The following is a 12,521-nucleotide window of genomic DNA, read 5'->3' on the forward strand; positions in this document are numbered from 1 at the left end:
CGGAGCGCAGGCTTTGGCCCAAGGAATGTTTTCCTCAATAAATTCAGTGCGGGCAACTGCAGAGGGTAACTCAAGCCCAAGGAAAAACTGTATCTTGGTGAAATCATTCTCTTTAGGGTGCACAACCAAGGAGGAGGAAGCCGAGTTTTGTTGACATACATGGTAACATCCCAGTTAACCCCCCAGCAAGCATCGAGCACTGTGCCACGAGCACTGGATGCAGAGCCTTTCCCCAGCGTCGTGGATCAGCCTGTGAAATGAGGCCCACGTAGTTAACACAGCCCTTATTCTGCATAAATTAAACTTCAGAGCAGCCCAAACTTTGCATGTTTTCCTGCGACTCCTCAACAGCACCAATTCCTACCGACAGCCAGGTTCCATCTAATTCCTGCCTCCCAGATGTGCAATTTTAGTTGTCAATGACCAAGCCTATTTAAATGCAAAAATGTTAAAAGAGCTAACTTTGTGCAAGCCAAATAGCGGCTCGAAGTATTTCTTTTTAGCTGCGTTGTTAATCCCAGAAAGAGGTATGCATTTTAACACAAGTCAAAAGCCTTTAAGAACTCTTTTAAGTATTCCATATCAAGTGCCAAGCATTCCCTAACAAGTGCTTTCAAACCTGGGGAAAGCAAAATCATCACGAGATATGCCAGCAGTGCGGTTAGAAACAAACTTTATTCTCGCAGTTTGAAATTATTTACACAATATAAATCTCTCTGAAAGGTACATTACTTCATTTAATCAGTGGTAGAAGGCCTTATAATAGCTTCGATAACATTTAGTTCAAAAGAAATACGATTCACTCCAATGGATAAATGATGCATCTAAACTCCACAACACACAAGAAGGGTGATGGGGACTTTTGCCGGGGTGACAGTGCTGGAAGATGACAAAGGCTTATTTGTAAATTAAGCTTATTTTATACACAGGACATAAATGGACTCATGTTTAAAAGAACACTGAAAAATACGCAGTAACAAAAAAATGCCACAAAACGGAATATCTCCCTAATACGCTATGGCCCTGCTTCTGCAAGTATTTAAAGGGTTTTAGATAGCTGGATTAAGAGGCTTAAGACAGAACCAATGAGTCTAACTTTAAGTCATATTTAAGAAAGATTGGATACATTCTCGGTGCTGAGACTATTCAAAGCACTTGTGTACAAAGCAGCATTAACTACCACAGACTGCATCTGAGATACAAAATGTTAAAAAGGAACATTTCTACAAAAAAAAAAAATTTCTTTCTTTCACACACCAAAGACTTGACACCTACCGTTTTTGATAACACTTAATAATACTACTACCAAAAGCTTAGGAACATATACTTTTTTCCAGTTCACATGGCATTTTATGGCATTGTATACAACATTTTTCATGTTTCTCTTCCATGGTCTCTTTCATCTTGCGTTTTGCACGGATCTCTATGTGGGGAAAAAAAAACACTTAACAGAAAAAAACGCAGCTGCAATACCAGAAAAATAGCTGGGGCAGTACCTGAAGTTATTTCAGCATTTATTTTCAAAGTTCGCTAGATTTCAGGTAACTTGTTTGCTTTCTAAACGTTCTCACAACTTCTAATTTCCACCAAGTTTTCTCTGTCATCCCTCTATAAGCATCAAATCAGGCATATTTGGGAAGTCCATGAATTAAGAGTTCCACACCGCAGGGAACCCGAGACAGCAGCTCAGGAATTAAAGGCAGCTACAGAAACAGCCAATGTAAAGCCCTGAACCAGAAGTGTGGTCATCTGGTGAAGTCTGGCCCCCTGTTCTGAGATCATGATGGGCTTCGGGGCCATTCCAGTCAGCTTTCTGACATTTCACAATAATAACAAAACCCTTTATTAAAGATTCTGGTGCAGATCATCACCTATACTATTAAATGCACAGAAAAACCCAACACGCACTTAAGTGTTGCAAATTAATCAACTGCATAAGGTTTAGGGATTTTTTTGTTTTTGTTTTTTAATAATCTTTTGGAACGTTTCTTCCCTCTCCCCCCAGGCTGACTGGTTTCCTAATCACAGGAACTTAATCTTTACAAATCAGACCAATTGGAAAAGTCACTTTAAAAAAAAAATCAGACCATGCTTTTTCCAGTGTCTCACCAGATCACTTAAATAGAGCACCTCCATACAAGTGGCACATGCAAACATTTCACACGTTTTCCTTTCCACTCCAGAGGTCTGTAAGCCACAAAGTTTGGTTTCCTCAAACGTGTCCCACCTGGATTTGTGTGGTTTCTCACTGCCGAGAGCCCCTTTCCTAGAAGTTGTGTGGTTGGTGAACAGAACACCTACCTTGCACAGGACCAAAGGTTGTGGCTTTTCCTATCTTTCACAGCTAATGAAAACCATCAGCTTGCAGCCCACAGTCATAAAAAGCTGGGGAAAGAATCAGCTGCAAGACTGCTCAACATCAGCCTTGCATATATAGACTGCTGTAACTACAACCTGCCTGGTGTGGAAGAGATGACAGGAGACAGTAGCTAATTCCAGTAGTTCAGTAATCTAGCACACCTTAGAAGGCATCCGAGAACACAGTCAACAATACAAAACCATTAAAACAAATCAAGAATAGGCAGCCACCTCAAACACTGACAGGTTAGATGTGGTCAACCTCCCCTGCAAACTACAGGAAGGACTACCCCAAGCAAGACATTGTATTCTACGGGGTTACAGAACACAAGTTTTGTTTAATCAGAAAGTTACACACTTTTTTTTGGGTTGGTTTGTTGGTTTTGGTTTTTTTGGTTTTTTGGTTTTTTGGTTTTTTTTAAGATTTTGCAGTAGGAGTAACAAAAGACTATTTTGCAAGCTGTTGTTAGCTACCAAAGGCTTTAAAAAAAATCTGAACTTCATCTTGAAACAAACGTTACCCTTCACAACTTGCTCGTCCTTAAATCAGGCAAGTAAATAAGCATACCCAATACTACATCAAAAGCTTAAGCTTCCATGTGAACGATTTCCTTTTACTTATATTTACTGAGCCCATCCCTCCCTCCTGCCTAGTATTTCTTTGATAAACTCACTTCCCAGGACCCTAGTAACTTACAAGTGTCAACATGGATAAGCACGCGTACCTTCCACCGGGTGCAGGTAAAGCTGACAGGAGGTACAAACTGCATCAAGATCGATTTGTCAGATGGACAGCGAGATCTGCACACCTGTATTTTCCAGCGGAGTTATTAAACACAACAGCGACAAGAATAAACTAACAGCTTGAAGGACACTATGGAGTTCAAAACAAACAGTGAAAGGCAACAGTAATGAAATACAGTTGGGCATTTGGGGAAAACTGTGCTTCATTATCTCTATGCTTCCAAGATCAAAGGCCTCTTCAGGAAGGGACTTCCTACACAAAAAAATCTGATAGGAAGTCATGTACTCACAAAACAAACACAATCTTAGTCAAAAAGGAAGCAGTGATGATTAAGTATGGAAAGGAAGCTTTTTCTATTCTTGTTTCCCCTAATGAAGTAGCATTGTGGGCACAGGGAGGAGGTGGAAGGAATGGCACACAGGGAAAATACCTCAGGTAAGTTTCAAAGTCTAAAGGGGCTGCCAATAGTTCTAATGTTGAGGAAAATGACTGGCAGAACTATTTCAGTGATCTGGACATTTATTATAAGCACTTACAAGTTAGCAACTATTCCTATTATAAGGCTATATCCACCAAAAACATTTAAGGTGGGGGACTTCTACCACAACTAACTCAATTGCTGTCACCACGGGAGCGCGCGTTTCAGGAGTACTTCAATTCCACACGCTTATGTTTAGAAGTCACCAGCATTCAAGAATGTATAGGAAATTTTTGGAAGTTTAAGTAAACAGTTTTAACAGCCTTCCTTATACCACAGGTACTACAGGTACCTCTGACACATAGTTTGCCCTAGTATTAGAACAGACTTTCTCTTCATCTTAGTACTGTATAAATTCCTTTATTCCCAGAATCATTCCCAAGAGCAAGATGTCAAAAAAGCTAACGGGAAAAAAGACACTGGATGCCCAAGGCTATAAATGGATACCTTAACATAAAACTATTATGTTCTGTTACAGGTCAAGTTAACAAAAGAAGTCCGCACACAGAGTTAGATTTCTTCTTTACATCAAAATTTCTACAAAATAGGAGAGAATACAATGCAATACACAAGTCCATAAATGCAAGATACAGTACAATTCACACTAATTTACAAATGGTTATTTACACTGTTGTATATATACACACACAGTCAGACCTGGTTAATGCAAATTCGGTACGTCCTTTTAAAATGCAAATCAAGAAGTGTAAGTGAAGGAATTTAAAATTATGTGAGAAGAGACTAGTTATCATTCAGAAACCTTTAATGCTTAGGTAACTTATGAAATTAGGCATGGATTAGCCAGATCTGACTGCAGAAATGAGAAGAAAAAAATTCACACTATTCTGCTTTACAAAAGCAACCAGGCCGCTATGGTCTATTGACTTGATGCTATTTATGCAAGAATGCCGTTACTAATAATCCTCTTTATATTTACAGTATGGGTTTAACTACAGTAAGAATTATTAATTTTGGCATTCATGCCCTCAGCTTAACATAAAGGCAACAGAAGATCTTCTTGGCAAGTCACAGTCAAAACTACTTAAGGATGTTTCTAGAGCTCAGTCGGTTTTTTGTCCTCCTTCGAATATCTCAACATTGCTATTAAGGAGACTGAGATAAATTAACTGAAACAAGTACATGTTCTCTAGTTTGGTGCTCTAGTACCGAACTTACATTCAGAATGTCCTGTATTCACAGTTTCAAGCCACCTTGTAATCTGCAACGCTATTGCAAGCTACTGCTTCAAACTTCACACACCTGTAGATATTCCTTAGCAAAGTGAGAATATCTGAGTGCTACTGGCTCAAACGGGTGTGGAACAAGGCTGAAGGTAACTGGCATTTCATTTTGGAAAATGTTTTACAGTATTTCCTCAGAACTTATCAGTTCTTTTAACCTGCACTTGTCTTGAAAGAAAGCTGATGCAAAGCAGCATTTAAGTGTGTAAAATTAATTTCAACATGCAAAATGAAAGCCTCCACCAGCACTGCAAAGTCAACCGCTGTAACCTGTGATAATCCTTGTGCTTCTTCGAAGTGGCTCAGGAAAAGCTTGCAGTATTTACTATCTGCTTCAAAGTGCTTTTACAGGATTCAGTGGAACTTCACTCCACAAGAATGAGATTGAGCTGCACTCATGAAGAGCTTTGGTTCTGCAGAAGCAAGCTTCCACTCCTACAGTTATTGCTACTTGAGCTATACAAATAAAAATACTACTGAAAAAAATTACACTAACTCCAAACGTAAATAGTACTGGTACCTGAAAAGGGAATGTAGATTGCCAGCTGTTGGGAAAGCTAGGATCTGTCAAGTGTTGGATTTCCCAAGACCAAGTGAACTTCACAGCCTTTTTCAAATATTTCACAAATACAAAGCTACACTGCCAGAAATAAAGCCATCACTTGAACGAAACAGTAATAAGAGTTCACAAATCTTTATCAATCTTACTTCCAAGCGTATCTTGCTGAACTTAAAGGGACTACCAAGACAGCAGGGTATTATTCAACACATGTCAATAATATCACAACAGGGAGAAAGTACAGAAAATTAAAGTCTTCAGTGCTTTCATGAGCTCTAGCAACACCCTTGATAACTGCTACAGAGGAAAATATAAATGTCTATTTTAGCTATTTGTTTCTATTTAACCACCAAGAAAATTCGTCCAGGATAGTAGCCTCCAGCTAACAAATGCTAGCGATCATGGTTACCCAATTTCAAGTTACAAAAAAATCCCAGTTCTCCCATTTGTATTAGGATTTCTAAGGTTTTGACTGAAGGAAATAAAATAAAATTGGAAACATTCAGAGATGAATATAAACAAGAGGAAAAAAATCCCAAACCTTGCTTTTGTAAAATAACAGAATGCCATTCAAAATGGTCTTTCAAGGTGAAAGTTTTTCATTCACATCAATTTTCTTTGTCCTGAATCAATCCAAGCTTTTGTAAAGCACATATGTGTATATATGTGTGTGTATGTATATACACATACACACACACACACACACCCCAGTGTGCCATAAAGCAATTTTGAATAAATATCTTTGCTGGAGTCTGTACAACAGACTCCCCATAATATTTACTCTTCAGGTAAGTTTGTGTTTGCACGTGTACATGCACACACACAGACTTTGTACATGTGGGCACTTATGTGACCAAAGTGCAAAGTTTTTCAGAGTATAATCAGAGTTGAGTACATGCCTGCCCAACTCCATACTGCATTGTTGGGTTTTATTTTTGTTGTGGGTTTCTCCCCCCACTGTCCCCCTTCAGACTTAAAGCCTCTTTTCCACTCAAACTTACACATTGTTTTGTTAAGTAAACATTTTCTTTTCAATTCACATTTTGTAATCCAGACCATTCTTGGTATAATAGCTTTAAGAAATAAGAAAACGTGCGTGATGATCAAAGCCCCACTGTTCAAGTCATATACTTTTCCACATTATCCTTCAAACTGGAGACTTTGAAAAGTAATTTGCTGCCACAAAAAAAACCAAAACAACAAAAATACCAAATAACAGACATACCAGAATCTGCAACTACAGGACCAAGCATTTAAGACTGGAATCCAAGGTTAGAAGATGACAAAGCAGAAAGATGTCAACAATACACGAACTGTAAACCTAAGTGTCTTGCTCCCCAGTGCAACAGGATCTCTGTTCACTAATCTTCCGTTCAATAGTCCGTTCCGCTAGATACTGCTGAAGCACATCAAATACAGACACCAGAATAGTGTTCAAATTTAGAATCAAGTTTCAAAAAGGAATATAGATTTGGATAGTGGTCTTTTGCTTTAAAAGTACACTTCATAAACAAGCAGCTTTCCCACAGAAGTTACAGATGGTACGTTGAACACTATGATGGTACATATCTCCTCAAAGAATCTGATGGCCACAGAACTTTAACATTTCTACAGCTTAATGCATCAAGAAGGAAAAATCAAAACGTTATTTATTATTTCAGCAAGCTGGTTGATTCTTATACAGAAGAAAAGTACCATCATATGGAAAGCTACCTTTTTCTTTTTTAAAAAAGCAGGGAAAAAAATAAAGATCACCCTAAGCTTTTTCCCTAGTTACAGCACACTGGTGATCTCAAGTCTATTATCGCTCATATTTTGCTTGTATACATCTAAAAGGTTAATATTCTCTGACCATGTTTTCTTTAATATAAGTTAATGCAACTTCAATAAAATACGTTGTTAAACGAATCCCTTGGAACAACTTCACTGTCTGCACCCAACTTTTACAAAAACTGATGAAAGCAGCAACGGAATCATGTTAAACTTATAATAAATAATTCACATACAACATATGTTAAATTACAAAGAAGGATTAAATTGCCATTTCTACAACTTTTTATAGATTTAGCAAGTTTCTAATCCATTTTATATCAACAGCAGTACGTATGCTCTTCATATTAAATTTAACATTGAAGGACTGTTTAGAGGCATTATTTATAAAGCAAGAACCACCAAGTGAGCATTACAGAACTTCAACAAATGTTTAGCTTTTTTCCAGTATCTGTTCTCAGAAAAGATTCAGGGGTTGTCTATCCACTTGGTAAGTTTCTTCCTCTTCATTACTCAGGAAGAGTTAATGTCATGACCTCCAGCTTCATTTTGAAATACTGGTTAAACCGAACAATTGCATACCTATTCAAAGGGAGAGAAAAATTTGAAGTTAAGAGCAGGTAACTCCTTACATGAAAACAACCATGCTAGGTAGGACTAGTCAAAAGTCCACCTACCCCCAGTACCCTCTTTCCAACATCGACCCTTACCAGCTGCCAAAGGAAGAAATTAGGAACAGAGCAACCATATTACAGTACTTTCTCACCATCTTCCCGACTCCCAGCTTGATGCAGTTTGCAAAACAGATGTTGTTCCGGGATTATCAGAGGTGGTGTTTTCGTGTTTAATAGCTCTTAGACTGTCCGACAACTGACAACTACAATTCCAAGGAAATCTGATCTTGATCATTGCAAGACCGACATTTTGTTCAAAAAACTGACACTCTTTTGGGGTCTACCACCTGTGCTTTAACTTGGGTTTTTGTGCCATCTAGTGGTTACTAACAAGTACTTCTACTTGAGAATAATTAGCCACAGAAGAAATTCACATTTGTTTCATTTACAAAATGATGCAACTAAGCCTAGGGAAATGGCTGAGTCAGTGCAAAAAATTCTGAAGTGGGATCTTTTACCAAGTGAAATGATTAATTTTATCACCTTGCCCAGTTCCCAATGGAGAGGTGAATTCCTCTGCTTGTTGCCCTGAAAGACCATTTAAAAAAATGCTAGAGACACACATCTACCTGAAATAGAACACCATTGGCCAGCGTCTCAGGAAAAAGAACTTAACATTCATTGGCATTACAAAGACTCTTTAAAAAAAGATTAGGAATTTCTAAGATCAACACTCCATGCAATAAGAAGGAAACAAGCTCTTCTGCACAAGAGCCCTGTTGCTTGCTTGATTCTTGCAGTTGGAAACATAGGTCTTGTATCTGACAGACAGTATACCACACTGACCAACTTGGCTTTTATGCCATTGTCTCTCCAGCAAAACAAAAAACCAAAAAACCAAAAAAAACCCAACACACAATGCTCAAAAACATTTACCCCTCTACATATGTTCCTTGCCTTGTTATACTATGTGTTTTGGCCCAGGGCACATACTAATTTAGAGAACTTTCAGCAACAAAAATCACAGACAAGACCGCTTTTACTGTCTTGTTTTCACTTAAAAATTAAGAGTTATAGTATGATCACACAGATCAGGTCTGTTGCTCAGATCTCGGTTTCTGACAGCTGGAGTGTTGGACTAGATGGCCCCACAGGTCCCTTCCAGCCTCAAGTACTCTATGATTATACGTAGCAAGCACACTTACCCTAGAAAATCAAAGTCAATGGTGGAATATTTGGCTTGAATTAGAGCCCACAATCCCCAAAAGAAGTGGGAAGCCTGAAAGAAAAAAAAATATTAGTGAAAGATTAACATTATATAAAACCCAACATGTAAACATATTCTCACATTGAGACAAAAAGTTATCTACAAGGGAACTCTCAACATCCAATCTTTTTGTAAAGTTATTTGATATCTCTTTATCAAAGAGATTGGTAAATGAGCATTATAGAATTAATTACTGGCAATCAGAGGAGTAAATCCACTGGCCTCCCGACTCTCCACGTGTCGTTTTCAAGAAAAGTAATGCTGCATTTATGAAATAGGTCATCTATTAAGTAGACTGTTGCACAACTATATACACCACGTTAAAAAAATACACAGAAATACGACTATCATTTCTATTGTTGCTAATATACATTATTCTACATGTATTCAACTCTAGTGCAAATATGAAATTCCTTTTGAATCTTTGATTACAACACTTAAGCCATTATAACTACAACTCACTTTCACTACGGACTTGGACAAAGAGATATGCCCTGTAGCTATGTAAGAGAACCTCTAGCTCATCAGCATTTACATATTTCTCATCTATTCCAAACTTACTTCCATTACAAGTTCAGATAAGTAGTCTGAAGGCCTATGTTCAGTTTCAGATTGAAACTATGGATTATGTTAATATGATTGTTAGTATACTTCAAATGAACAAATACATGTAATGGCCATAAGCCTGATAGTCTCCTTGTGGAAGAGACTTCTGGACCACCCAGGTTACAAGTGATACACTTCAGATTACAACTGATATACTTCAGACTCCTGTTCAGTAAATAACTGCTTACAGAAATTACCTCAATTGCTTCCTGAAGCTTCCACATAACACTACCAGAAGTGTAGAAGACGCATGCACACACCCCTGAAAAAACCTTAAAATGGCAACTACTGTATGTACACGTGAATCTTTCTTGTACCTCTAGTTCAGATAACATTGCCTGGTAAGTGAGCAGCTTGGCATTTTACACCAGCATCCATTAACTTCAGTTAATGTTTTCTCTTAACAAAGCTTCCCGCGTAACCGACACAAGAGCGTTTGGCAGTATTTGTGCATCATGTGTGGTCTATAGGCAGGTCTTGAGCTGTTCTCTAAACAGAACTCTATCCTCTTAAACATTAGCATGACCATAGTTTAAAACTGACAAAACAATGCTGTATATTTTAAAACAGACCACCACCCTATTTATTTGCAGATCTAACTTTCCTAAATGAATGGGACAGCTGAATTTAACAGTAACAGTTGACTGATCTGAATACAGATTTTAAAAGAACAACAGCAAATAAGCGGTATTTTTTAAGGGCTTGCTTAATAATCATCTTCCTAGAAGATGAACTGTATTTCCTCACTGCAACCACTAGCTTTTTGCCAGAAAACCGAAGGTATTACAGCAACAGAGGCGTGCTTGGATTAGTCAGAAAGAGGGCTGAAATAAAGCCAAACTGGCTTCTTCGCCTTAGTCCTCCTATGAATAGTTTGGCATGTTATTCTTCAGGACAAAGCAAAATAAAATTATGTAGCTGTTGGGTAAAAGGCGTTTTTGCTATAACATTTCATGTTACATCCTCTACACAAAGCAAGATCAGGGCTAGTCAGAAAAGATAACAAAAATAATGTGAACCTGTAAAGTATCTTCAGAAATCACAGAGATAAAGCTTGGGAAAAAAGAGAAAAAAGACATCTTCAAACTGCTTCTAACAGTGTACACCACTGGAGCATTCAAGGACTCAATGCCACATCTATCTGACTTCTTATTCTACCTCCATGAATGATGTGGTTTTTTTCCCTGAAGGACAAGGCACCGAAGCCAGGTGGAATTTTCTGGAGGCAGATCAAAACTGAACATGCTCATCCTTTCAAAGGGAAAGAACAAGGGAGTGAAGCTTTTACATCCGAAGTCAAGGAAAGACAGACTGACAGACAGGAGACAGCTTATAATGCACAAGATACAGGAGGAGCAGGGAGCAGACTCACACAGAGAGCCCTCACATTCTACAGAAAGGCAGAACTTCCGGGGAACCAGAGACGACTACATGTGCACTTTGCTACAATTTAAACCATTAAGGTGACCAAAACCAAAGCTGAAAGCAACTCCCTGCTTGACAAGACACTGCAGGCAAGGAAGGAGTTAAGGTAGTACCAAAAGACTCTAGAGTGACCTAATTATCTGTTAACAAAACAAAACCAAACCCAAAGTATCCTTGTTTAACAAAATTTATCATCTTACTTTAAAAAGGCTTTTAAAAATCAGAAGATTTACAGGTCTTTATGCAGTACTACCTTGCTCTTCTGTCTTCTTATCATTACAAGAAAAAGTTTAACACAGACCCACCATAAGCTCTAGCCAACTCAGGAACGTGCCAGACCAATAAACAGCCAGTAGAAACACTTGCTAAAAGTCCATCTCATTTTCTGAATACTCACTGCCTCTTTCACTAGGAAAATTCTACAGAGAATTTTTAACACACAAGATAACAGAAAGTTTCCATAAAACAGGCTAAGGAAGTTTTTCTTTACATACCACAGCACTCAGAGTAAGAAACTGGCAATTACATTTATCCACAGAGTAACAGGCTTCTCTGTAGCATTTAACATATTCTAATCAACAGTTTGTTATTTACCAGTGCAAACTGATTGACTTGGACATATAGAACTTCAACTTCCTTTTCACTGACTTCTGTGCCAAATCCTTTATATTCTTTGTAGGCCTCAAGGTAAGATCTCAGCCATTGTTCCTGTAATTTTCTGTTAGGATAAAGGCTGTAGTCTACCTCATTTACTCCTAAAAAAAAAGAAAAAAAATACCTATTAGAACCTTACAGCATCTAAAAAGACCATTAGAATCACATTACCGGACTACTCCCCCCTCTCCTTACCCCTGACACACATGCGCAAATTGATGTGGACAAATATCAGTGTTTTTACTTTGACCTGATTTTATCAGTTACATGTTGGCAAGAATTTCTCACACACGAATCAGAGCATTCAACATAGCAGATTTAAGCTGTGTATGTTCTCAGCCACATACATATTCTACTGGTATTTTGAAATTCAGCAAGTTTGGCTTTGAGAAAAGCCTCAAGAAAAAGCATTTGCATTATGAAACAAAAGCCCTCCCACACATCAAATATTACACATTTCATAAGAAAAGGGACTTGTATGCAACAATATCCGAAGCTGAATCCAGATATATATACATTGTCACCAACTAAGCTCATATTTCTGAGATGAAAAATTTATTAGAAGTCTACCTCTCTCCTCCCACAGGGTACTGGGTGGAATTAGAAATTTCATCACCACAATCACTCTTTTTTGTCCTATTTTTCTTCCTATACTGGAAATGCTTAGTCACATACCATCCAGGTTTGGGACTTCTGGCAGACTCTGTATCACAGTTCGCTCCCACTAGCTATCATTCCTGGATTTGGGAATTCTCCCTAAGTCTTATTTTTATGAACAGTGCAATCCTCTAGCACCTAAACTTT

At 38.0% G+C, this 12,521-nt stretch overlaps 1 protein-coding gene across 2 annotated transcripts in view; it reads right to left on the reverse strand.

Annotated features, from left to right (window-relative positions):
- Positions 1-656: 656 nt before the first annotated feature.
- The window catches only part of ETNK1 (ethanolamine kinase 1), a 34,127-nt gene continuing 22,262 nt past the window's right edge, over positions 657-12,521 (reverse strand). The window contains exons 6-9 of one of the 2 annotated variants that reach the window (XR_015707106.1): positions 11,658-11,818; positions 8,971-9,044; positions 3,084-7,733; positions 657-1,423 (exon numbers count right to left, since the gene is read on the reverse strand). Coding sequence is in view for 1 of the 2 variants with exons in the window: in XM_087768227.1 (XP_087624353.1) it covers positions 7,661-7,733; positions 8,971-9,044; positions 11,658-11,818 (308 nt within the window). In the remaining variant the exon portion in view is untranslated. Of the gene's footprint in view, positions 7,734-8,970; positions 9,045-11,657; positions 11,819-12,521 lie in introns of both variants that reach the window. The other variant, XM_087768227.1, reaches the window with a different exon arrangement.

Source organism: Nipponia nippon, unplaced genomic scaffold (genome assembly GCF_047370975.1).
Source record: "Nipponia nippon isolate SJK-2023a ecotype South Korea unplaced genomic scaffold, ASM4737097v1 scaffold_3, whole genome shotgun sequence".
NCBI lineage: Eukaryota > Metazoa > Chordata > Aves > Pelecaniformes > Threskiornithidae > Nipponia > Nipponia nippon.